This window comes from Heterodontus francisci, chromosome 14 (genome assembly GCF_036365525.1).
Source record: "Heterodontus francisci isolate sHetFra1 chromosome 14, sHetFra1.hap1, whole genome shotgun sequence".
NCBI classification, from domain to species: Eukaryota; Metazoa; Chordata; class Chondrichthyes; order Heterodontiformes; family Heterodontidae; genus Heterodontus; species Heterodontus francisci.
In genome coordinates this window covers 57,975,415-58,002,989 of record NC_090384.1, presented here as the reverse complement: position 1 = coordinate 58,002,989, position 27,575 = coordinate 57,975,415, and the positions used below count along the sequence as shown (strand labels likewise).

Genomic DNA, 27,575 nt, shown 5'->3' with positions numbered 1-27,575 from the left:
ACAAATATTGCGCAGGAGGAATTGTTTTTCTTTGCAGTTACAGATGAGAAGCACAAAAGCAGACGTTGCTTTGTCATGCAAGCGCTACCCACAGTTTACACCTAAATGCTGCAGGAGGTTAAATATGTTTCATTACAATTGGAGTTTGCTCTAAATGGTTTTCACCCTTGCTTCAGTTTAACCAAACATATGGTATTTTTACTCAATTGTCGATCCAATAAATTCAGGAGCAGCCTGAACAAGGAACAGGCTTTTGAAAATCAAAAATTCATTGCTGATCATATTCTCTCAGAAAATTGTTCAGAATTGTCTGCACAATGTATAAAATTAATCAAAAAGCACTTGCCGAATTCACGCACTGGGGATAATATTGACTTTAGCCAATTGAGTAGAACACGCAATATCAAAGTCCATGGGAATGAATATCAGGAGTTTAGTGGGAAACTGAGCTGATATCACCTGCTGTGAGTGAGACAGAGAGGGAGAGACACACATACAAACGCACGCACACACATATGGTAAGAGAGTCATACAAACAAGATAGAGAGATGCAAACATGCACAAAAATTGAAAAGAACACACATACATTTGCACAAAGAGTGATATGCAAACATGTGCGGCAAGACACTCATACATAGACAAAAAGGAACAGATGGGCAGAAAAAGTTCAGGACAAGCACAGACATAGCCTTAACTGTGCTGCACTGCCAGCAATGGGGTTAGCATTGTAAACATGAGGTAGCACCTTTGTCTCTGGAGATGCTAAAAAAAAAGATTTGCATTTATATAGTACCTTTCATTGCCTCAGAATGTCCCAAAGTGCTTTACAGAAAATAAAGTTCTTTTCCTTTGAAGTGCAGTTACTGTTGTAATATAGAAATGCGACAGAGACAAATATTGGCCAGGACACTGGAGATAATTCCCCTGTTCCTCTTCGAAATAGTGTCATGGGATCTTTTATGAGCAGGTAGTTGAGACACTTGACGGGCTAAAAATTGATAAGCAAAAAAGAGGCAGTATTATATAGGTTGGCTGTACTTAAAGTTGCTAAGTCACCAGGACCAGACAAGATGCATCCAAAGATACTGAGGGAAGTAAGTGTGGAAATTGTGGAGGCAATGGCCATAATCTTCCAATCCTCCTTAGATACAGGGGTGGTGCCCGAGGACTGGAGAATTGCAAATGTTACATCCTTGTTCAAAAAGGGTGTAAGGACAAGCCCAACAACTACAGGCCAGTCAGGTTAACCTTGGTGGTGGGAAAGCTTTTAAAAATGATAATTCGGGTCAAAATGATTAGTCATTTGGATAAATGTAGATTAATTAAGGAAAGGCAGCATGGATTTGATAAGGGCAAATAGTGTTTAACTAACTTGCTTGAGTTTTTTGATGAGGTAACAGAAAGGGTTCATGAGGGTAATGCGGTTGATATGGTGTACATGGACTTCCAAAAGGCATTTGATAAAGTGCCACCTAACAGGCTTGTCCGCAAAGTTAGAGCCCATGGAATAAAAGGGACAGTAGCAGCATGGATACGAAATTGGCTGAATGTCAGGAAAGAGAGAGTAGTGGTGAACAGTTGTTTTTCCAGACTGGAGGAAGGTATATAGTGGGGTTCCCCATTGATCAGTATTATGAACCCTAATTTTTTTGATATATATTAATGAATTAGACTTGGGTGTACAGGGCATAATTTCAAAGTTTGCGGATGACACAAAACTTGGAAGTACTGTGAACTGTGTAGAAGATAATGATAAACTTTAACAGGACAGAGATAGGCTGGTGGAATGGGCGGACAGGTAGAAGATGAAATTTTATACAGAAAAGTATGAAGTGATTCATTTTGGTAGGAAGAATGAGGAGAGGCAATATAAATTAAAGGGCAACATTCTAAAGGGGATGCAGGAGCAGAAGGATCTAGGGGTATATAGGCACAAATCATTGAAGGTTGCAGGATAGGTTGAGAAAGCAGTTAATGAAGCATATGTGATCCTGGGCTGTATAAATAGGGGCGTAAAGTACAAGAAAAAGGAAATTATGATAAACCTGTATAAAACACTGGTTCAGCTTCAACTAGAGTATTGTGTCCAGTTCAGGGCACTGCACTTTAGGAAGGATGTGAAGGCATTAGAAAGGGTGCAGAAAAGATTCACGAGAATGGTTCCAGGGATGAGGAACTTCAGTTGCGTGGACAGGTTGGGGAAGCTGCAGCTGCTTTCCTTGGAGAAGAGAAGATTAAGAGATTTGATTGAGGTGTTCAAAATTATGAGGGTTCTGGACCGAGTAGATAGAGAGAAGCTGTTCCCATTGGCCGAAGGATTCAGAACCAGAGGACACCAATTTAAGGTGGTTGGCAAAAGAAGCAATGGCTACATGAGAAAAACGTTTTTACGCAGTGATGATTAGGATCTGGAATGCACTGCCTGAGAGTGTGGTTGAGGCAGATTCAATCGAGGCCTTCAAAAGAGAACTGGATAATTATCCAAAGAGAAAAATTCGCAGGGCTATGGGGAAAAAGCAGGGGAGTGGAACTAGGTGAGCTGCTCTTGCAGAGGGCCTGCATGGACATGACAGACCAAATGGCCTCCTTCTGTGCTGTAACCATTCTATGATCTGAGTGGACAGACTTGGTTTTAATCAAAAGACAGCATCTCTGACACGGCAATGCTCCACTGGAGGCTCAGCCTCAATTTTTGTGCTCAAGTCTCCAGAGCAATATTTGAATCCACAATCTTCTGGATTCAGAGGTAAGAGTATTGCCACTGAGCAACAGCTGACTCTGATACCCACCTAAGGAGATGGTTTATGCCAGCACCCCTGGATGCAGCAGATGTTCCAGCCACAATTATAAATGCTGCCACCAGAGGGAGAGGCTGCTATCTTCTCTGGTCTCAGATGGGCTGAGTGCTCAACCTGCTCATGATGTGGTTTCTCGTTCACTGATCTGATTCAATCAGAAGGCATGGCTGCCAAAATATGAAGTCATGATTTGTGACTTGAAAACAACTGTGCAAGTGTAGTTGCTTATGTACTGCTCCAGTGCAATAGAGATCCAGAGAGATAATTTCAGGCAATGTGCTGGTGTCAGACCCTCCAAATGATCTTGTTAGAGCTTCAAACATACTTTTATTTGAAGATCGTGGAGATGAGGAGTTTTATAAAGAGAACAAGCTGTTTAAACAAAGCACCGATATACAGGACATCCACTTTTCTGGGAGGACTGCTGCATACCGATATTCCTCAATTATTTGTAATGGACCAATCCCCTGGTTTAACAGCACAGCCAAACATAGCCTATCCAATTAGGTGGGATAATTGTGGTTCAGTCAGCTGAGAAGCTCAATTCGGTTCTTGGGTCGAACAGCCAAGTCTCCCAGCTGACTTATCAGTTTGCGCAATTCAGCAACCTCCTCCTCTTGTTGGCTTTGCAGTCAGCTGTGAGACTCAGCCGCTCGAACACAAGACAAAGCAGACTGACATGGCAGCTGACTGAAATGCTAGTCAGCTGTGACTTCTGTTTGGAGCAATGATCGGTTAATTAGAAAGGAGCAGCTTTCCTGATTAAATGGTTTCTACTGCATTACATTCATAGTATGTTTTGTCAGCTTTTTCTTTTTCTCTGTTAGGGTTCATACACTCTGCTCCCGCTACCAAGTAACACCAATACATTTGGTAAGTCTTCCTTTATAGATTTGTATCCTATGTCAGGACAAGGAGTAAGGTTCTTGCTTGTTCTCCTTTCTCAACATCTACACAACAAGCAGAAACCCCTCTTTTTCTCCACACAACTCCAGAGAGACCATGGAGAGCCACCCAATCTCATGGTGCTGTCGGAGCTGGAGCAACAACTGCTGGAAGTCAGTGGGCCCTCCAGTGCTTTTCTAAAAAGGTTTACTAAATCAACCACTCCTACTGAGTTCTCCTTTGATTTCTTCAGCACAGCTGCTGGAACATTTCTGTTGTTCATGTGAGGACCACTGAAATGCTTTTGGCCAACAACTTCTGGTAGATCAAGCCTCTAAGGGCCTGGCTGTGAACTGCAGCATTTGGCTACTGCTGAGCCAGTCAGGCCCAGCTGGCTTTCTGTTACTATTGTTAGCATTGGTTGAGGAGGTGGCAAGGGAGCAGACATACTGATGTCCTGAGATAGGTCGACGGATGTTGCTCCCGCCCAGTTAGCATTGCGCTGGATTCCAAATGATGTCACCAGATCCTATTTCAATTTACTGATGAGGCACTAGCCCAGTTCTGCTGAGTGTGTTTCTGATCTGATTCAGCCCTGGAGTTAAAATGGTCATTGGCGGGAATGGGATCATAAGACAACTTTTATCATTTTAACTGCTCACCTGTCCCATTAATATCAGGGCCTCTGTCTTTAAAACAGTGAACAAATTATCTTTGCATATATATATCTAAATATCCTTACCCTGTAGAGCTAAGCTACCCAAAGACTACACTTAGCAACACCATAAGAGAGTGACTAAATTTTTATAAATATGTCATGTAGATGATATTATAATTAATGGATTATTGCAACTTTCTTTGGGAGAATTTATACTCAATTATATAGATTTAGAAGAATGTGGAACTTATTGCCATTTTATTCTTGGGCCCAGACTTTCCTCTTCACTGAACCCATTTTGAGGCTGTTTCAGAATCTACAGGGAATTTAGAAGGATTAATCCACTGGCCAACCAGGGAACACATTACTCCCAAAAGGTTCTAGGGGAATTAAAAGTTTGCCCTGCCTACAGGACCACTCCGACAAATCCCCAAAATGTAACCTCCATGGAGTGCAAACACATTAATTGCCACCAGCATTTAAACCCACCAGAAAACTCAGTGGCCTTTCCCCCCTCTGTACAGAGCACGATATTCCAGTGACTGGGAGGAAATAGGCAGACTGATCACCAATTGGGAGGTTGGGGCCATAATTTGGGGCGAAACCCACATTTTGTTCAGTGTCAGTATAAAAACTGACAGGAAAGTGTTCTGCCTGCTGCCCCCCACCCCCACTTCTCTCCCCAGATCTCAGACCTTCTTTGGGGGCAGAGGGGTGGGGCGATGGTGGAGTGTCTTGAGAAGTGCCAATTCAGGATTTTTAAACTGTATTAATCTGAGATCAGACGGCATGCATATGAACTCACCTGGGCAGATCTGCAAATACCCCAAATAGAATCAGATAATTTCAATCTACATTTACACATGTAAAATGACTCTGCGATTACTGTCCATTGCATTATTTGATTTTCTAAAAATGCTTATAATGAAGCAATGAATGGCAGCATTAAGCATGGTGTTAATTAGAATTACAATGTGTAGGCTGCTGATAATGCTCGAGGAAAAGCATAGTGAATAAGAAAAAGGAGAAAAGAAAAATTGTGAAGCTGATGCAAAATATCAACATTAAAGCATACATTTAACTTTACTTGATTACTCATTGAATGAGTAATCTTTTGTTACATCTTAGGGTCACCCACTCACCTTCCGCGTCCTCTGGCCTTGTGAGGTCAATGACCCCTGGACCAACCTTCACATCTTCCCCTGTTTTTCCTGTCAGCTGTTGTGCAAGATTCTCAAAGGGCACCCGTTCCTGCATAGAAAGAACCGAAAAATCTGTTAGCTTCTTGTGTGACAGTCACTATGTCAATCTTGGCAGATATGGTGCTGCTGGATCAGCATCCAGTCTTTACCAGTTATTCATCCATCTCTTTTTTACCCCCAAGGAACCTGACTTGTGTTTTATTTCTTCTTACCCTGCTGTTTCAAACTTAAATGAGATAACATAACAGCTTGTAGTATTTCAGTATGAGGAAAACCTGTCGATGCTCCCTATATAATATGAAACATCTGCTTACATTTGGAGCAGTAAAATAGCAGTTCAGGAAGCTGAAAATTTGGTGACATTCTTTCTATCATGGATTATGCATTAGATAAGGTCAAAGTATTGCCTGCTATTCAAACTATTTTTGAAAGACAAAAATCCAAACTGTCTCATTCACAAGAATACAGGCTTGGAAAGATACCTGGATTAAACTGTGGCCTGTTTTGTAACAGGCTATAGATTGGTGGGAAGTGTGTGGCACAGGTCAGACTGAAAGGCCACAGTTACCAATTTAGAATGGTTTTATCTGGCTCTACAGCTGAGAGCTGGGACTAACTATAAATCAATGGAAGTCTTCCTTCAGAACTGCCTGTGGAGTAAGCTCATGTGCCCATCTGAGATCAAGTCACCATTGATCAAGTCAGAAGACAGACTGACTTTACAGCCATTTGCATCCCACAACAGGAGCACAGCTTAACACAACTTGCATATACCATCTTAAATGAAAAACATTTAGAAGATTAAAGGCAACTTAGAAACGTAGACGTATAGGTGGACTAATTGGGTTTGGAATTGGTGACAATGGAATCCTTAGCAGATTTTATTTTTCTGGTCATTTTTAATATCTGTTCATTCATGCTATTGTAGACTGATAGTTTTCCAATTTGGTAAAACAGTGTTTATGGTCTCCCATAGTCAGAGTACCCAACTATGACAAGTTTTGGGAAGTTATTTGTTGTTGATGCCTGTCCATTAGTGAACTAAACAGAATTGGTCTTAACTAGTTCACTTGAATCTCTTAACAATTACACTGAGAGAAGACTCTCATCTCTTCTGCCTGGACTAGAGTAAAACCTAAATCCATGCAAGGTCCCTGAGATGAAAGAACAGAGTTCTATTGCACCATGACACACAGTATTTGTAACCTGATACATTTCTTTCTGTGTGTCACACAATGTATGAATTTTGTTACTAGTATGCTTCACATTTTTTCTGTTGACAATAGGAAACAAAGGAAACTATCCCTCCTATAATTAGATTACAATGTCTCGAACAGAATAATAATTCCATTTTAACTTCACTCCCTTGTCCTCAGTGCACAGCAACTTCTTTCAGTGTCTCAGTGTTTCTGAAAGACATTTCAAATCCTATCAATATCAAACAGATTTTGACCATCTTGCCTCTTGAATGGCACACTGCTCCAGTTCAGCCTGTACTGCTTCCTTACCTCCATACAATCAATGGCATTCTTTCTGAAGTGCATGTCAAACAGATTTATTTCAACAAATGATTACTCCTCTTCCCTTGCACACACTCTACTTGCACATTTCCAGACCTTTGCCAGTTTACTCTTGAATTAGCTGCTAAGACCCAAATGAGTGTCCAGCAATTTTCCTTGTCTACTGTGGGGAAGTGCCTTGCCTTTGTTTGCACCTCACCCAGTGAGACAGCTGACGTTGGACCATATGGAAACTTACAAGCACAAGACCATGTCTTATTGCTTCATTGCAAAGGATGTTCATTCCTAATAGTTGCTGGCAGTATACAGTGTCACACAATCACTTATAAACTCACATAATATTTTACTGGGATCCACTGTGTGCTCAAAATGCTATCTCGCCAATTACATGAAGTTCGGCAGTCTTTCAGTGGGCAAGAAACTTAGGGTTAAAATAATCTAACATTTTGATATCCAAGAGAATTCATTTTTCTGATTCCCACACTTGACAGGGGCATAACTTAATAAGAGCACGCATAAAGCTCAATGCAGTTTCAAATTTATTTTAAAAATATAGTTTTATACTTACAATAATAGGATAACTTGGAACTGCTTGAAGACTGTATGCTACATTGTACCTCACTGGTCTAGAACAGTATGTCACACTGCATGGCATGTCAGTGATCTAGAAATGTATGTTATATTGCATGTGTCAGATTGATCTAGAACAGCATGTTATACAAAATGGCATCAATTAATCTCGAAATGTATGCTATGCTGTAGTGTCACATTGATCTAGAACAGCAGGTTGCATTGCATGTTGTCCCATTGTTTTAGAAGTGTAACTATTATTAGGAGATGAACATATTGATCTAAAACTATATATTGCACTGTGTTGCAACTCCTTCATTTTTTTGAACAATAAGTTATACTACTCAATGAGCACATTCATCTGCAAGCATAGGACACATAACCTGGTATCTGACTGATCTAGAACTGTTACGTTACACAGTAGAATGATCACATTAATCTAATACGAGAAGGTACACTACATAGTATTTTACTGATTCTAGACAGTTTGTTGCACTGCAAGAACACATTCATCTAAAATACATATTTACATTTATAGTATTGCACTGCTCTAGAACAATCAATTACATTACATGCTGATCTAGAATACTAGATTACACAGCCTGGTACCTCATTGGTTTTAAACTGTGATTTGTTTTTTGGTACCTGGAACTGTATGTTGTGTTTAACTAGATCAATGTGATATAGAATGGTACATTTATTGAGTGATACTTCAAACAACATGTTTTAAATTTATATCAGGAATATATTTTTTACAGAAGAAAGTAATAACACAGCAAACATAGCTATTAAGTAATTAAGCATGTATTGTGTGTTTGGATATTAAAAACATATACAAACACATATTCCCCTTCTCACACACTTAACATAACAACTCAAATATTCACATCTGAGAAATTGTACTATAAAATGGGGTACTTATTAGCCTAGAATTTCTGATTTGGATTATAGCCTGTGTTTAAATAATACCAATCATAAGATTCAGGCTGTTGGGTAGCAAATTTGAGTGGACTCCACATGCACAGCACCCTTAATAAAATGTTAATATCAGAGATGGAGAAACCCACTGGTTGTAATTAAGGGGCAAGTGGAGGTATTTCATAAAAGTGATCAGAAGATCAGGTTCCACTCTATTTTACACGAGGTGCTGAATGAAACGTCAATAACAAGTCAACCGCTTTATAAAATGCAGAGGAAGCCTCCAAGGTTTTGTAAGCTTCTGTGTACTGGAGAAAGGTCAGTCTGACAAAAAGTATCATTTTACACAATCTGTCTGATAACAAGACCTGCTGCACAGCACATGCTAACGGTAACACTCTCACATAGCACAGTACAAAGGATAAAGAGACAGAAGCCCTTTCTGTCAGCCTAACTGATGCTGCAATTTAACAGTATGAGAAGCTCATACATAAAGATGAGTTGGCTCTGAAGTATAACTGTTCCATTACTTGAGTAAATCTATCTAAAAAATCTTGAACATCATGATTTAGTTGAGATGGCTTAAAAAGTTGCTTATTTTAAAAGAAATTGTTCAAACTTTGCTTTTCTTAAGCCTAAATCTAAGTTTACAATATTAAACAGATTAAAATAACTGGGATAGGCTACAAAGCAAACAAAAAAAAGACAATTGAAGAAATTAACTATTGACTTATAAAGCAGACACCACAAGCATTTTCATGAGTTTTAATGCAAAGCAAAAGAGTTAATCAAAGCTAATGCCATAATAATTGAAAACAATTAGTAAGAATGTATCCCTTGTGCATACTGAGAGGGGCTCGGGTTTTCTCCTGCATTGTAACTGAACAATTTTTGCTCAATAAATTCTAAAGTACCAATGCATGATATTTGAATGATCTTGTGTTACCAGATGAACACATCATACAATGAGTCGACCTGATTAATTGCTGTGAAAGCCACTCTTTACATTGTTTTACTGCAGATGAGATAAAGGTTTCTTTTGTGTGCTAGGTGTAGCACAATTAGAAACCTGATTTTGCAGAACCTGTACACAGAGGAAATCTTTCCCCATAAGCAATGTTCCCTCTAAGCTGTGTGGGCGTGCGGTCACGCAGCAGTCCAGAATGTACTGCGCAGGGGACAAACAGGCCGTGCACAAGAGGCAGTCCCTTTAACATGTGTGCATGTGCAACTGTGTGGCAATCTTAAAGGGACCATGCAGTGCAACAAACAGGCCCAGCATAGCAAAGGAGAATTAGAGGGAACATTGCCCATAAGGTCTTACTCATGGATCACAATCAAAAACAGAAAAGCCCCTATGATGGAATGAGGGCAAGTAGATTGTTTTTATTTCAAAAACACATTGTTAATATGCTGTATTAGAACTTACTGTAACATGTGAACTTTTTGCTATTTCAGTTTTGCTTGTGATTTAATTTGAATAATTTTTTTTGCTACTTAAAGTCAGTGAAGTTTCATTGTATTCATTTATTTACTGATAATTCTGTTACCAGATCAACTTGGAAACAAGCCACTGGCAAGTTGGTCTTTGAAATTATGCAACTGACCTGAAATTGACAAACAAACCATTGGGAAAGGAGCACCCTCATTTAAAAGGTGCAATAAAGAAAAATGAACCTTCTGGTCTGGAGTTTCAAGAAAGGCAAATGTTAATACATCATTTATGCAATGTAAGTAAATACATCTTCCCATGCTTCATCAGTCAATACTAGTCAGGGTCTAACGGAGATTTCGTTGCAGCAACTGAACCACTGTGTTAGGAAGTTGCTGGTTGCATGCTTTAAGTATCTTTAGATTATGATAAACAAGATAGGGCTTATATATTGGTTGAAGAGATTGAGATGATGAAGGGCTTGTTAAAGCCCAGGCAATGTTAACTGTTCCAAGGACTGCATCAGCAGCATCAATCATATTCAAGAATTATCGCTGTTAAGAAAAGAACAGCAATAGTGATGATTGATGGAGTGTTAGATTATTGCTAACAGTGACCAAAGTCAGAGCCAAGGATTTTAATGCCACAATGGTGCCCTTACTTTGATATGAACAGAATGCAAAGAAAATAACTGGATGGGTTCCACAAGCCAGATAGAAGCTTGCAAGATATTTCCAAGTTGTCTGACTGGAAAAATACTATTCTGGTCAGCAAACTTTATAGTATCTGGATGATGTAGAATTCATCCCACACTCCTGTTATAACTCAAACCTGCTGATACTTCTCTTCCTCTAGCCTAGTGATACACACACAAGTGAGCACCAAATACAATCACAGTGGCGCAGTGGTTAGCAGCGCAGCCTCACAGCTCCAGGGACCCGGGTTCGATTCTGGGTACTGCCTGTGTGGAGTTTGCAAGTTCTCCCTGTGTCTGCGTGGGTTTCCTCCGGGTGCTCTGGTTTCCTCCCACATGCCAAAGACTTGCAGGTTGATAGGTAAATTGGCCATTATAAATTGTCACTAGTATAGGTAGGTGGTAGGGAAATATAAAGACAGGTGGATGTTTGGTAGGAATATAGGATTAGTATAAATGGGTGGTTGATGTTCGGCACAGACTCGGTGGGTCGAAGGGCCTGTTTCAGTGCTGTATCTCTAATCTAATCTAAAAAAAAACTTCCTTAATAATTAGGAGTCTTTTAGCATTGGTTTGAGGGGGAATCCTATTTCCTAAATACAGATTATATCTACTATGCCTCCAGTGTGGTTACTACAATGCAGAGTAATAGTTGAGGGAGGCGTTACAATTTCCTGCATTGTTTTTTGGCCGAGGGAGGGGAAAAATACGCTTGCGTTCTTGCTTCCAAAAACTATCCAGTGAACCCTGTTGGAAACTGTGTGCATATATGTGGGTGAATGCGTAGACAAGATCTGGTCCCAATGCTATCTCCTTTGATGTGATATCTTCCATGCAAGCTGGCTTGCTGACACTCACTGCAAAGGATGCAAAGGATGAAGCACTAAGACAAAAGCAAAATACTACGGATGCTGGAAATCTGAAACCAAAACAAAAAAATGATGGAAATACTCAGCAGGCCAGGCAGCATCTGTGGAGAGAAAACAGAGTTAAGATTTCAGGTCTGTGTCAGAACTGGCAAAGTTAGAAATGTAACAGGTTTTGAGCAAGTGAAAGGGGGAGGGGAAAGAAGAACTAGGTCTGTGATAGGGTGGAGGGTGAAATTAAATGACAAAACGTTTCATGGTACAAAGCCAAGGCGAGTAGTAATGGGAAAGTAAAGAAACAAAAGATGTGACGGAATGAGGTGTAAATAGCAGGATAGCAGCCGTCCAAACACACACTAAAGGATAAAGAAACAAGAAGGAAGGAAATGAACCTACAAAATAAAAGCACAAAAAGAAAGAAATGGGGTCAGAGATCATGATCTAAAATTATTGAACTCAATGTCGAGTCCAGAAGGCTTTAAAATGCCCAGTCAAAAGATAAGGTGTTGTTCCTCGAGCTTGTGTTGAGCTTCATTAGAATACTGTAGCAGGCCAAGGATAGAAAGGTCAGAGAGGGAGCAAGGTGGAGAATTGAAATGACAAACGGCAGGAAGCTCGGGGTCGCGCTTGCGGACTGAATGGAGGTATTCTGCAAAGCACTCACCCAGTCTGTGTTTAGTCTCTCCAATGTAGAGGAGATCATATTATGAGCAGCAAGGAGATAAAAGGGAAGGTATTGCTTTTTTTTATTATTCATTCATGGGATGTGGACACCACTGGCTAGGCCAACATTTATTGTCCATCCCTAATCGCCCTTGAGAAGGTGATGGTGAGCTGCCTTCTTGAACCGCTGCAGTCCATGTGGGGTAGGTATACCCACAGTGCTGTTAGGAAGGGAGTTCCAGGAATTTGACCCAGCGACAGTGAAGGAATGGCAATATAGCTCCAAGTCAAGATGGTGTGTGGCTTGGAGGGGAACTTGCAGGTGGTGGTGTTCCCATGCATCTGCTGCCCTTGTCCTTCTAGGTGGTAGAGTTTGGAAGGTGCTATCTAAGGAGTCTTGGTACATTGCTACAGTGCATCTTGTAGATGGTACACACTGCTGCCACTGTGCGTCAGTAGTGGAGGGAACGAATGTTTGTGCAAGGGGTGCTAATCAAGTGGGCTGCGTTGTCCTGGATAGTGTTGAGCTTCCTGAGTGTTGTTGGAGTTGCACCCATCCAGGAAAGTGGAGAATATTCCATCATACTCCTGACTTGTGCCTTGTAGCTGGTGGACAGGCTTTGGGGAGTCAGGAGGTGAGTTACTCGCCACAGGATTCCTAGCCTCTGACCTGCTCATGTAGCCCTGGTATTTATATCGCTACTCCTGTGCTTGCATGGAAAGGTGCTGTAGGAAAGGGGGGAGGTTTGGGGGTGACTGAGGAGTGCACTGGCCTACTCCTGCTCCTATTTTCTACGTTTCTATGTGTTTGGTGCTGGCATCATGCTGGAGGTGGCAGAAATGGCGGAGAATGATCCATTGAATATGAAGGCTCGTGGGGTGAAAGGTGAGAACAAGGGGAACTCTATCATTGTTTTGGGAGCGAGGGCAAGGGGTGAGAGAAGTGTGTGAAATAGATTGGATACAGTTGAGGGCCCTGTCAACCACAGTGGGGGGGAATCCTCAGTTGAGGAAAAGGAAGACATAATGGCAGAGCCAGTATGGAAGGTGGCATCATCCTTCTCCCTCCCCAGGGCCCTAAACACTTTGTCCAAGTGAAACTGCAATTTACTTCTTTCAATTTAGTATACTGTATTCGCTACTCACAATGTGGTCTCCTCTACATTGGGGAAACAAAACACAAACTGGGTGAGTGCTTTGCGGAATACCTCCATTCAGTCCGCAAGCGCGACCCCGAGCTTCCTGTCACTTGTCATTTCAATTCTCTGCCTTGCTCCTACTCTGACATTTCTATCTGCCACAGTGTTCTAATGAAGCTCAACGCAAGCTTGAGGAACAGCACCTCATCTTTCAACTGGGCACTTTACAGCCTTCAGTACTCATCATTGAGTTCAATAATTTTAGATCATAACTTCTGCCCCCAATTTTTTCTTTTTTCATGTCTTTTTATACTTGTTTATTTCTTTATCCTTTTGCTTTGTGTTTGGTTAGTTGCTATTCTGCCATTTACACCTCCTCCAGATACATGTTTTGTTTCTTTACTTGTCCCATTACCACTGCCTTTGGTTTTGTACCATGAAAGCTTTTGTCATTTAATGTCTCCTGCCCTCCACCCTATCCTTTTTGTTCTTCTTCACCCCCCCCCCCCCCCCCACCCCTCCCTTCCACTTGCTCAAAACCTATTACATTTCTAATTTTTCCCAGTTCTGATGAAAGATCACACAGACCTGAAACATTGGGATGAATTTTATTCGGGAAACTTGGCGGGGTGCCCACATTCAGTGGCCGCTGCAGAGCCCCCGCGATATTTTGCATGGGGGGGTCATTAGTATCATTGTGCCGAGCTGCCCCTACAAAATTATGTGGGGAGAGGCAGGACATTCGGTGCAGTGAGGAACCTTTTGACAGCTGTGTAGCAGGTGTCAGGGCCCTATTTTAAGCGCCCCAGCACCCGCTTCCTGACAGCTGTCAAAGAAATACTTACCTGACTGCTGAAGAATGGGGCTGCTGTTAATCTGGCAACAAAGCAGAAAGTGCTGGAGAAGCTCAGCAGGTCAGGCAGCATCTGTGGAGATAGAAGCAGAGTTAACTTGACCAAGTTCACAGACCTGAAAGTTAACTTGCTGTACAGGCAAGGCGGAAGGTCCTTTTCACCAGCGATAATAAGAGGCCCTCCCGCCTGAACAAGGCAGTCTGGCTGGAGATGGCAGAGAAGGTGAGTAGCCGCAAGACCATCCAGCGTCAAAGGGTCCAATGCCGGAAGGGGATGAACGAGCACTCCCCCAGCCAGCCGGTACCCTCTAGGCCTCGTGCGCACAGTGTACAAACACCAAAGCCATCCACAGCCAAAGGGCAATCAGATCAGCAACCTTCCTGCAGTCAGGCTGCTTGCGCAGAGGTTGTACTGAGAAGGGGCACTCGCAAGCGTTTACAGAGAACACACTAACATAAATGGGAATGCACAGGTATGACAGCAATGTAAATAATCGTTGAACTAAATCTTATTCACCAACATGTGTGTCCTGTTTTCCTATGTGCATGATGTGTGCCAGCATGTAGCGTCAATGTTGCATCCCTTGCTCTGCTGGCCCTCCAAGAACACTAATGTATGCAATCGAATCATTACCATACCACCATATTCATGAGCCTCTCAACGGATGCAGTGACATGGAAATTGGCTCAGTCAGCTGCTGGCTCTAATGGTTTACATCGACATGCTGCAAATATGGACTGTTACACAGCAGGTGAGCGAGGCTGATGTGTGGCTTCCAGAGCTCATGTCAACTCATATAGAGCAGAGAGCCCTTGTCTGCTCAGGCACTGCCGTTCATCCCTAGATCCCTGCTAGTCCTGCATGCGGAGCCTGGGTGGCATCTGCCCATCCATGCGCCTTCCTGTTATAGGTCTTCATGGTCCTCATAGACTGAGGATGAAAACAGTTGACGCCTCTCCTCATAATTCCAGGCATGCCCCCTATTGGGTGAGTATTTGTGCAGATCACTGCAAGCAGGAAAGAAAAGTCATGCCCTTTTTAGCCCGTTGTGCAGGACACCACCATATCTATCCAGGCATCGGGAGCGCATTTAGAACATGCAGATCGCCTGCTCAATGGCAGATCTTTCAGCTTAGTGGATGGTATTTTTTCTCTCCTCTGCAGCAGTGGTGGGGTCTCTCACTGGTGTCGGGAACTATGTCTACAAGGGACAGCCCTTGTCTCCGTGAAATCACCCCTCCATCTGAGCCAGTTCAGTGAACAGCGGGGGCAGCCGGGACTGGCGCAGGACCCAGGTCTCATGGTAGCCGTCTGAGAAGCTATCACAGATTTGCATGTAGCAGCTCCGGTGATGAAATACCAGCAGCACCTAGATTGAGAAGATTCCTTGAACTGCAACGTCTGTAGGTGGTAGCCTAGCGGGAGGCCTGATGACCACGTGGGTGCAGTCTATGGATCCTGAGGACTGGTTCTCCGGTAATGGTGCTGAGACCGATGGCCATCTGGGCCTGGCTGTGAGGGTCTGTCCTGAAGCGGACATACTCACTAGCCCTCCGGTGCAGGGCAACGGTGTCCTCCCTCATGCAGCGGTGCACTGCTGACTGTGTGACCTCACAAAGATCTCCGGTGGGCCCCTGAAATGCTGCATAGGCATCAAGCTTAAGAGTCGCTGTCACTAGGAGGACCAAAGGCATGGGATGTTGACTGAAGCCCATGGGCTGCAGGTCATCATCAAGCAGGGCACCGAGATGTGTCACCACCCTCTCTACATGCGCAATTCCCTCTGAAACTGGTGCTCTGACATCCGATGGCATGTCATGCGGGCCTGTAGATGCACAGCAACCGTAATAGTGAGCTCCCCTTGGGGGCTGCAGCTCATGACTGGGGGCCTCTACGTGGACCGCACCTTCCTGTTGATCTTGCCTCCGGCACATACGGATCCTCAGGAGAAGCAGATTTCATGCTGTAGGATGAACCATATCCATTTCCATGTGATAAATGAAGTTGTATCCTTCATTAATTCAAAGGCTCCTAACAGGGCAGGGATTGGTTTTGATGGTTACATCAGGTGCCAACATGGTTCAACTATGTGGCGTGGCATGGCATTGCCCATCTTGGCCAACACTGAGAGAGGCACAGCATGACCACATCAAGATCCTACCAGCTGCATCGATTGCCCCCACCATCCTTATAACCTTAAGGCTCCTACTCTTTCTGGCACCCTCCCCACACACTGGGTGACTAGAGTGCCATTTCTCCTGCACAAACACAAATAAATGCAGAGGGTACACCGTTCACGGAGGGAGGGTACACAGTACCTCCCTTCCAGTATGCAGAGTGAGACCCCTGAGTAACCCCCCTCCCTTCCAATCTGCAGAGTGAGACCCCTGAATATCCCCCCCTCCCTTCCAGTATGCAGAGTGGGACCCCTGAAAATGGAACTTACCTTCCGTCACGAAACCTTCTGCCTCCGATGACCCACGGACTTTTCTAATCGTGAACGGGATGGGCACGTGATGGCCGTCCGTTCAAAGTAAAATCAGGAAGTGTGCAGGAGAGGTGGAAGGCTGCATAATCTGCAGAGGTAAGTACTGTTTTACATATTCTAATTGGGGTACCACCGCCGTGCAGTGGAGGGGCTGCACCAAGGTCCCCCCGCTGCCGATAATTTGCGGCGGGTCCTTCTTGGCGTCTCAGGTCGAGGCAGACCTCTCCCCACAGAATTTTACCGGCCCCCGCGCTGCAACCTGTGGCATCGAGGGGCCTGTAAAATTCAGCCTATTAATTCTGTTTCTCTCTCCACAGATGCTGCCTGACCTGCTGAGTATTTCTAGCATTTTCTATTTTTGTTGCAAAGAATGAAGGATGGTTGATTGTGTAAAGTGTCAAAGGTCAGCTGGAACCCATTGAACCATACATAAGCAAGGAGTCAATGCTTTCAGGAGAACACTGAGGAACAAAAAACATTGTCAGAGATCGTTTAGAAACATTTCTTACAGTGTGATTTTGAGATATAAGATTGAAGTAATCTGAGCGAATAGGAGTTCATCTCTATTGATGTTGATTCTGTTGTTGCACATGTAGGGCTCAATAATTCCTCCAAGACAGCCCTCCAATGATATTATCACAATTGTTAAAATAAAAATAATGGAAGAAAGTCAAGAGAGAATAATAAATGGACGCCAAAGCTCATCATCATTCACTGTCACCAATTTTTAAACAGGATTCTGATGGTGAGACTCTTTCGCCTTTAATAGAGGCAGCATGACATTTCTGCAGGACCTAACCGTCATGTGTTTTCTGATGATATGAATAGGATAATATATGACATTGTAAATTTCAAATGATCACAAAAGCAGAATTAGAGCAAAGTCCAAGATTACAAAACATTCCCTAATTCATAAAATACCTCCCATAAATGGGAATATATTGATCCACTTAGATGTAAACCTTGGTTTGGAAATGTCAGGGCAATCCTGAATGGGTTAAAGAGATGAATGAGATTGATTACAGGCTAAGAAACTAATCAGAGGCTTCAGAAATTATCATAAAATCTAAAATCAAAGCTTGACATTCGATCACAGTCCTGAAAATCACTTTCCAGCATGTTATTTAATTCATTTTACTTCTGTGTGGTTGTTTTATTTCTGATTCTTTGCCCCCTTCCAATTTCCTCTTCTCCTGAAAATACTGTGTTTGTTGTGCTGGCTATGATTCCCAGGGCACTTCATTCCTCCCATCCCCCCACATTTTACTCATGTAGTCAGTCATTCTTATATGGGCCCAGAAAGTTATTCAACATTAGGGGCTATCCCAGCAAAAACATACCCTATCCTCATTGGAGCCTACATTGGCTGAGAGTCAGGAATGGGACTCTTGCCTGACTTCACTTAACCACCCCACTCCCACACATGTGTAGCCCAAGGTATCAAGGTTCATTGTGTTGGGTCCACAACTGCTCCAAAGTTGAGTCCGGAGGATGGAGTGGTGTAGGTTGTAATTTTGACTATGTGCAATAGTGTAAAGTGGGCACTATCAAATTGGCAGCCTGTTATACACCTCTACTGATCTTCATTACATCAGGGGAGATGTAAAAGGGGCAGCTGTTTCCATATTGCCCAAAGTCAAAATTACCCCTGTTTTTATGCTGGTGTCAGCACAGTTGTCATCCATCAGCATGCTCCATGTCACTAATGTGCAATGATTTTCAGACTGAGAGTAACACTTGCAGTATAATCACTGAAGGTTTATCAAGGAATAATCAGCAATTGATTACTGTGAAATTTCAGCTCCAGCACATATTGCAATATGTTATAATCACATATCCAGTTCATGTGGGACACTCATCGAAATTCCCATTTCAAGGCAGATTTGTGAAGCATTAACACATAGTGCTATGCACCGGCAGATGTGAATTTGAATTTCTACCTCAGCTAGCATTTATATTTGTGCTTCTGCTCCCCCATATAGTAAGTTAATGATTTCAGCTATGCTAATAGGCACAGCACTGACCAAAGGTGGATGGAACTAAAAGTATCCCAATGGGAGTGAGCCAAACCTCATCACAGAATTTCCGAAATCAGCAGCAATGACAGTGTCTATGGAGTTGACTGGCAGTCATTTTGATCACAAAGTATGGGAGAAAACATAAAGGGATTTTAATAAAGTTAAATATCCTCATGAATAATGTTAGAGAAATTTAGAAAATCTGACAACTAGTTTTGTGCTGCAAATGTCACACTTATAATCATGAGACTCAGTTATCTTTCTGTAATGATTCTAGACTGAATCTGCAAAGACACTCACTGGCAAACAAAATTTCTGTGAAGCTAATTAATAAAAGTACCCTATAAATGTAGTTAAAGATCTCACTGTACTCATTTCATAGAAACCCTATTGTATTTCATGGTGACAGTACAGATTCTATTATATCAAATATACTACAGAGAAAGAGGCCATTCGGCCCAACCCGTAGGCTCTACTCAAACCTCCTCCCATCCTTCCTCTTTAACTTTATCAGCATTACCCTCTATTCGCTTCTCATATTCTTATTTAGCTTCCATTTAAATGCATCTATACTATTCACTCAACTACTCTCTTTGGTGGCGAGTTCCACATTTTCATCAGTCTCTGGAAAAAGATGTTTCTTCTGAATTTCCTATCTGATTTATTGGTGACTATCTTACATTGATGGCATCCAGTTTTGCTCTTCCCCACAAGTGGAAACCCTCTCTGTCTGTCTACTCTATCAAAACCTTCCATAATTTTAAAGACCTCTATTAGGTCACCCCTCAGCCTTCCCTTTTGAACTCATGTGTTCACTTGCAGCACCAATACCCACACTATTTGTAAATGATGCACTTGATAAACTGCTCAATCTCACCCAGAGGAAAAAGGATTAGCTTTGGAACAGATTTTATTTTAAGGCATTTTGGGTGAGGCAGACTTTTAATTATTAATTAGAAACTATTGGCACTTTATTTATGGGAGGAACTGCAGCTTTAAAGCACGATACTAATTTTTCAAACCAGGAAGTACAAACAGACAACCATTTACATTTGTTCTTCTACCTAATTACGATGTAAGCACAAGTAAAAAAAAAACTGAAGTTGACAAATATCATTCATTGCCTTTTAAAAAAGTGCTGCAGTCACTACTGGTTAGAGTACATCTGTTACCATTTTGAGTTTTATAGAAACATTTTCCCTCTCAATGGATTAACAGCAGTTCCTGTAAGAGGACCAAGTCCCTATAATCTGGAAACTCTATTTTTATCAATAATCTGCCCTTTGCAAATGTTTGTCGCCTGAGGATTAATAGTTAATTTATTCACAATAGCCTCATTTACTGGATTAAGTATCAGGACTGATATCTGAATGCCAGCTTTCGTTCAGCCAGATAATGAACAGACTTAACACACTGTGCATAGTTGGTCTGCTGGATTTTCTGGAATTGGCCTTAATTACATATTCATACCAAACCTCTGGCCTGTATTAGGCCTCTTGCTTGGAACTTGCATCATTGGGGTGGATGGGGGAAGGATTTCTGGCACTGTTGCAGTCCTTAAGGGTCTGCAGTAGCCTTTTAAAAGAGGTCGGATTTTTGCCCATAACAAATTCTACTGTTCCTGGTAACCTTCTATGTTCAACCTATAAAATTGCAGCAGCTAGGAATATCAATTTCATTGGGTGCGGCTATGGAGCTAGGAAGAGGGCAAACAAAAGGCTGCCTTGTTTAGCACTCCAGACCATCCTTCCTCAATGAAGAACAATTTAGTCTGCGTCGGATGATGTAGCAAAAAAGGTGAATGCTGTGTCCAACACCCAAGAGGACCTGGGAACAGATGAGAAAGAATCTTGCCAGCCTGAGTAAACCTATCTAAGTATCACTATACCAAGCAGTTAAGCAAAATATGCATGCCATAAAATATTTCTCTCAACCTGTTACATCTTGGCTGCAGCCACAAATAAAGTGCTCAGATAGCCTTAATTTCTCTTGCAGCTTAACAAGTATTCCCATATTGTAAGAAATCGTCCAGCAAAGTCCAGTTACCTATTGCATGTTTGTCTACTGTTGGGATGCAGGGTGGGCATTTTGGTGTCATAATGCATACTTGTCAACCTTCTGACATCTCAACATTACTTCTCTGCTTGCTGGAAAAGGTAAGGTGGAACAGGAAGAGACAAACTGCACAAGAGAAGGGCTCAATGATTTCAAACCCTTCGGCCTCTTCAAAGAGGCAATACTGGAAGTTAAAGTGACTGAGATCATAGAGATAGTGGGGCAGGGTAACGTTTGGATGCCTACCTTTAGTACGAGTTAGTATCATTCTTTTCCTCTGATTCTTTCTCCGATCTTAACTCAATCCTCATTGGCATACACTCAACACAACACCATGACAACGAGTTGTCATGCAGGCCCCCACCTGCCAAGAATGAGGCACATATATTTCGCCACATGGACATTAAATTTTAAAATTATTGCTGGGAAGAAATGAAGCCTATTATAAGGAGTTGCCAAGCCCCTGGCTGGAAAGACATTTTTTTCATACTAGCAGTGTTGGAGAAAAGGAACCAATCCCTGCCCCAATACACAGAAAAGACCTGGTCAAACCAGTCAGTCAGTCACGTGACCATCTGTTGGCCAACTAGGGGAGCTTTAAATTGGAAAACAGAATTTGAACTCAAAGCTGCTCGCTCCTGAACTGAAAAGACCTCTCGTGGCTGGCTTGCCGCTGCTTCTCCTGTCTGCTTCCATCTCTTCCTCACAGTACTGAAAACCACTGAAGCCATATGAACCCGAAGAGAGAAAAGTCTCCTACAGTGAATAAAGTTTAAGAAGAATACTGGGCCTCAACGAAAAGCAAGATCTACCTACAAGCAAGAACTCTACAGTGAGCTCGAAGCACAGTAATAAAAACCCCTCTTCAGAGATTGCCTCAAACCTCTCCACTATTTTTCTTCTGCTCTTTTCTGTCTCTATTTGCATGTGTGTATCGCGTATGCATGCTAGGGTGGGGCGCGGCGTGTATCCGCAGGTGTTAACCGAAGTAGGGTTTAAGTTGAAGTTTTAATAAATTTCACTTTTCTTCTTTAAACCTAAGAAAGCCTGTTGGTGCTCATTTCATTGCCTTATAATTGGAAAGTGGTGAACAAAGATTCACAAAAGGGGGAGCTCAAAACACAGCGTGTTTAAAAATTAAAAGCTGTTACAGTAAGACTAGGTGAAGGCTGAAAGAGACCCCTAGACACCTTTCTCACCTGGTCGTAACAGTGTATTTCCATGTAAGTATTTTGAAGTGGTTTTTAACATAGGTTGCTTTTATATCTCTATAGATTTCCATTTTCACAAGAATTAGCTGAAGTTTTCAGTGAAACCAAAGAAACTAGTATTTCAAATCACTCTACCTGTTACAACCATCAACAGACATACAATCACTCTAGTAGATCTGGGAAGGCAGTTTGAGGCAGAACCATGTGTTGTATTGCAGAGCAGGAGTGAGGAGGAGATTGCAGGGATGGTGATGGTGGATGAGCAGGAACCTGCTGGCTGCAAGTCCAATTTATGTTCTTCCACAGCTGCAGAATCCGGGGATTATGCTCAGATAGCAATTTTCTTATATATGCAAGTCTACATATCAAAAGAAGATGTTATCAATATATGGTTGTCTTCTCAAATGGTAAAAATGTCCTGGCACTGAGTGTAGAGGAGTCCACTGGCTCCTTATTAGAACTGTTGTGCATCTTGGTGGTCATGGCAACTGCACAGACAAATCCAATTCAGCGATAAAGGTCCTTGCCCATTGGGAAAGTCTCTCACCTGGGGAACAGATTGAGAGATCCTGTAAACAGGACTTCACAACCTCTTTGCTGCCCTCATGTCATCATACTAGAAAGTGGGCAGACCGAGCTACCCTCCAATGTATTGGATGTGGACAGAAGCAGTTTCAGGGCAATTTCATGACTAAGGACAGAGAGATACAAAGCCACCTCAATCCCAAGGGGCTCCCACGAACATCAACAGCCAGTCACCTCAGTTACGCTGCTCATTAGAAAGGACACAGAGATGTGATCTGGAACAACAAAGAAATACCTACAGATCACAGAAAGGGAAATGTTTACACGGTAATTTACTTTTCTTTCCAAAATGTATTACCTCAAACGTCTCCACATTAATTTGCATCTGCCATTTACCTGTCCGGTCTTCCTTTCTGCACTCATTTACAATCCAACCCACTTTTTGCACATCCTCTTAATATTGCGCTTCTGTAAAAATTCAAATTGTGTTCCCTCTGCCTAAGTCCAAATAATCCATATATACTGGGAATAAAGTGTTTCCAGCACTAAGCCTCAGGATACACTATTTCCAACCCTTCTCCTATGTGAGAATTGGTCATTTAACCACTTAGTTTTCACCATCAAACTTTCTATCAATATTGCAATATTTCCTCTTACACCATATGCCTCAATTATTGTAATAAATTTGAGATACTTTTTTAAAAATTCATTCATAGGATGTGCGCATCGCTGGCTGGCCGGCATTTATTGCCCATCCCTAATTGCCCTTGAGATCGTGGTGGTGAGCTGCCTTCTTGAACCGCTGCAGTCCTTGGGGGTGTAGAACACCAACAGTGCTGTTAGGAAGGGAGTTCCAGGATTTTGACCCAGCGACAGTGAAGGAATGGTGATATTGTTCCAAGTCAAGTGGCTTGGAGGGGAACTTGTAGGTGGTGGTGTTCCAATGCATCTGCTGCCCTTGTCCTTCTAAGTGGTAGAGGTCACAGGTTTGGAAGGTGCTGTCGAAGGAGACTTAGTGAGTTGCTGCAATGCATCTTGTAGATGGTACACAGTGCTCCCACTGTGCATCGGTGGTGAAGGGAATGAATGTTGAAGGTGGCGGAGGGGGTGCCAATCAAGCGGGCTGCTTTGTCCTGGATGGTGTCGAGCTTCTTGAGTGTTGTTGGAGCTGCACCCATCCAGGCAAGTGGAGACTATTCCATCACACTCCTGACTTGTGCCTTGTAGATGGTGGACAGGCATTGGGGAGTCAGGAGCAGAATTCCCAGCCTTTGACTTGCTCTTGTAGCCATAGTATTTATGTCGCTGGTCCAGTTCAGTTTCTGTTCAATGGTAACACCCAGGATGTTGATAGTGAGGGATTCAGCGATGGTAATGCCATTGAACATCAAGGAGAGATGGTTAGATTCGCTCTTATTTGAGATGGTCATTGCCTGGCACTTTTGTGGCACGAATGTTACTTGCCACTTATCAGCCCAAGCCTGGATGTTGTCCAGGTCTTGCTGCATCTGGACACAGGCTGCTTCAGTATCTGAGGATTCGCGAATGGTACTGAATGTTGCACAATCATCAGTGAACATCCCCACTTCTGACCTTAAAATGGACGGAAGGTCATTGTTGAAGCAGCTGAAGATGTTTGGGCCTAGGACGCAACCCTGAAGAACTCCTGCAATGATGTCTGGGGACTAAGATGATTGACCTCCAACAACCACCTTCCTTTGTGCTAGGTATGACTCCAACGAGTGGAGATTTTCCCCCCTGATTCCCATTGGACTCTTTGATGCCACACTCGGTCAAATTCTGCCTTGATGTCAAGGGCAGTCACTCTCACCTCATTTTATTGAACATCTTCTAAAAATCCATATAGATTAGATATACTCCCTTTAATTATACATTGATCACTTCTTCAAAAAACCCTTAGTAAATTTGACAAACACATCTTTCCTTTAACAAATCCATGGTGGCTGTCTGTGATTGACTCATAAATTCCAAAATCTTCACTCACTTAACCTTAAATTATGACTTCTACGATTGCTCACAACAGACATTAGACTATTTAAACCTTTGAATTTTAAACAGAATAAAATACATCACTTTTTTTTGTTTTGTGATCTTAAGATAGCAATTGCTTTGATAACTATTTTAATGAAGTAGTTAACCCAATTAAAAAAGTAAACGAGTTAATGTCTTCATTAAAATAGGAAACAGAAGAATTTCACCCAAACACGTTAATCAATTTGTTAAATATAGCACACAGAGGACTTCTGTCCCCAAAAACATTAAACAGAATACAAACCTCATACATTTTGTGCATGTAATCAAATGAATATGTTTGCGCTGATTGAATGCTATTTATAATTTTCTGCAGCATCCCAGTAGTTATGAATAGTGTGCGGCTCTAACCACTACTTTAATTTCTAATCATAAACAAATGTATTGAACATTACTCTTTCCCTTATTCTTCCTACTGAGGACTGGTGCATGGAGCCACATGGCTAAAGTGAATCCTGCAGTGCAATCTTTAGCAATAATCATCACTGCTGAACATCAGGCATCATCGAGAAAGATGCAATTAAATCTCAGCAAGGATACGCAATCGACTTTTGTTTAGGTTCTGAGAGAGACCAGTAAGTTAAAAATCACTATAAGTGGGTTTTGAAGACTTTTCAGGCATTATAGTCCACAACTATGCAAGCTCCTAGCAAGTGGCCTAATGCAAACCAGAGATTTGATATGAATATATAATTAAGACTAATTCCAGAAATCTAGTGAACCAGCTCTGCACAGTGTGTGACTGTGTTAAATCATTGCAGTCTGCATCCTTAACAACCAGGTGCACAATGCCTGCTGGAAAGCAAGGCTTCTGGATACTATAACCCCACAACCTCCCCTCACCACCCCCCACCCCAACAGCCCCCCCTCCACCCCAACTCCCCACCTCCATCAAATACAGACTCTACCACCTACAGGGTGTCTAGCTCAAGGGTATTAGTTTGTATGAAGTACTGGTCCACCCCATCTTAACTATTGTGTTCAGTTCTGGGCACCTTACCACAGGATTGTCTTAGAGGAAGTTCAAAGAAGCGCAACTAAGTTGAGAAATGGAACCAAGCAGTTGTGCTGTAAAGAAAGACTACAAGTACCATGGCTGTTTATACTGGAAAATTGGCATCTTATAAGTGACTTTATTGAGGTACTTAATATCTTTAAGTGAATAGATAAACTGGATCCCACATGTTCAATATTTAGACAAACTTCATTTAAAACAAGGGGAAACAGATTCAAATGTAGAAGATAAAAAGTGAATGAATACTTCTTCATGCATCGGGTGGAGAGTAAATGGAATAGACTAACATGCAGATATTGGAAGCAGAGGATTTTAAAATTTCTCTGCTGTAACCATTCTATGATTCTATTATGAAAGATAAGGCAGCGAAGGAAGTTTGTAACCCTGAATACAGAAGGTCCTTTCTAGTTCCATACAGTCCTATGTTCCTAAGGACATTGTGATATATCGGAAGAGGAGAGTAATTTGTCCAATGAATGATGACATCCCTTCCAGCAGTTAGCATTAATAGCAATTAGGATGGTGGTGCCTAAGTTAACACTATAACAGACAGGATGAGTACTGATAGGCCTGATGGGGTTTTCCTGCCCTTCCTTTTATATGTTGTCAGTATAATGCAATTACAAGATGGAATTTCAAAGCCTGAAAGAAACAAGGATGCCTGGTCCAACTGTTGATGCATGAGTCCATGGAGTTTTGATGGATGCCAACTTTAGCTTCTTTAGAACAGGGCTAAGAAGGAATTAAGGGCAATCTAATCATTCTCATCTCTCTTCAATGACATCAAAACCCCAGTGCAGGGTAACATTATGGAATGTAAGACATTTCTAAACAGTTTTCTTTCATCGTTTAGAACTGTTAGGTATGCAAAGCAAGTTCTTCCTTCAGACCACATGTGAGATCCAAGAATAAGCTGTGAAATGCATTTATGTTAGAACAGGGTAACAGATACAGAGAAGGAAGATTTCAACACAACACCATCACAACCTAATGTCATGAAAGTTGATGGTTTTCAGCAAATATCATGCGTTTATTCCTGTTGACAGCAATTGAGGAAAACAGCATGTTCCTGGTCTATGAAATATTTATTCACAGTTCATTTTAATTTAAATATATATATAAAATTGTGTTTTTGTCTACCTCTGGTGAGTTAAGGTGAGTGCAATGAGACGAAGCTGCTCAAATGAGGCCATGACCAGTATGACTTAGTTTCAGCTACTCTGTCATTGACCTTTAATTCCAGAAGGATATGTTGTTGAAACAGAAATGCTTTGACTTTGTCACTGATCCAGCACTCCTGTCTAACACAATGGAATTATAAGGCATTACAAAATGATGCGCACAGGAGTTAAAAATCAATGATAAAAGTGACCATTCGTACCATGCTTTGAAAAAACATTTAATTTGACTGAGTGTTCAATCAAACGTTTAGATTTTGTGTCGCTTAATAAGACCTTGCATTGAATGAATTCTCGGAGCTCGAGTAGGCATAGGTAGATTTCTTTATGTTTGCATTGTGTGACCAGGAGTTTCCACTGTCCCTCTCATGTCACCACTCTCTTTAAAATCAATAATTAATAGCTCTGGCAAGAATTCCCCATTGATTATTTTAACCTGGTCTTGAACCCATTTCAGCTGTTCTCAGAACACTGTAATGTACAAAGGCAAATTCCAACAATGTTGTTACAAAATGGGCTTATCTATTTGATAAATTCAGTTGAATTTTACATGTAAACATAATTGCAGAATTTATGCTTGGATTGCACCCTGTAAGTTGCAAAACAGCAAGTTACACACAAAGGGCTGAAATTCCACAGAAAGTCAGCATTGAAAGTACGGAATTTGTGGCGGAGGCTGAAAATGATTGCTTCAGTCATCTCATTCTTTAGCTGGAGAGAACTGCGGCTCACTCAAGATTGGATGTGGACAGTAAAAATGCAGTGGAGGGGTTGAGAGAGATGGTGGAGGGAACAAGAGGTGGTGGTGGAGAGGTAGAAATTAACTTGACCGCA

At 41.9% G+C, this 27,575-nt stretch overlaps 1 protein-coding gene across 17 annotated transcripts in view; it reads right to left on the bottom strand.

Annotated features, from left to right (window-relative positions):
• The window catches only part of sox6 (SRY-box transcription factor 6), a 720,990-nt gene that overhangs the window by 34,492 nt on the left and 658,923 nt on the right, over nucleotides 1–27,575 (bottom strand). For 13 of the 17 annotated variants that reach the window (XM_068046281.1, XM_068046282.1, XM_068046288.1 and 10 more), the window contains 2 exons: nucleotides 7,632–7,727; nucleotides 5,484–5,592 (listed from right to left, as the gene is read on the bottom strand). In XM_068046281.1, coding sequence (XP_067902382.1) covers nucleotides 5,484–5,592; nucleotides 7,632–7,727 — 205 coding nt within the window. The remainder of the gene's footprint in view (nucleotides 1–5,483; nucleotides 5,593–7,631; nucleotides 7,728–27,575) is intronic. The other 4 variants (XM_068046293.1, XM_068046294.1, XM_068046295.1 and 1 more) reach the window with 1 other exon arrangement.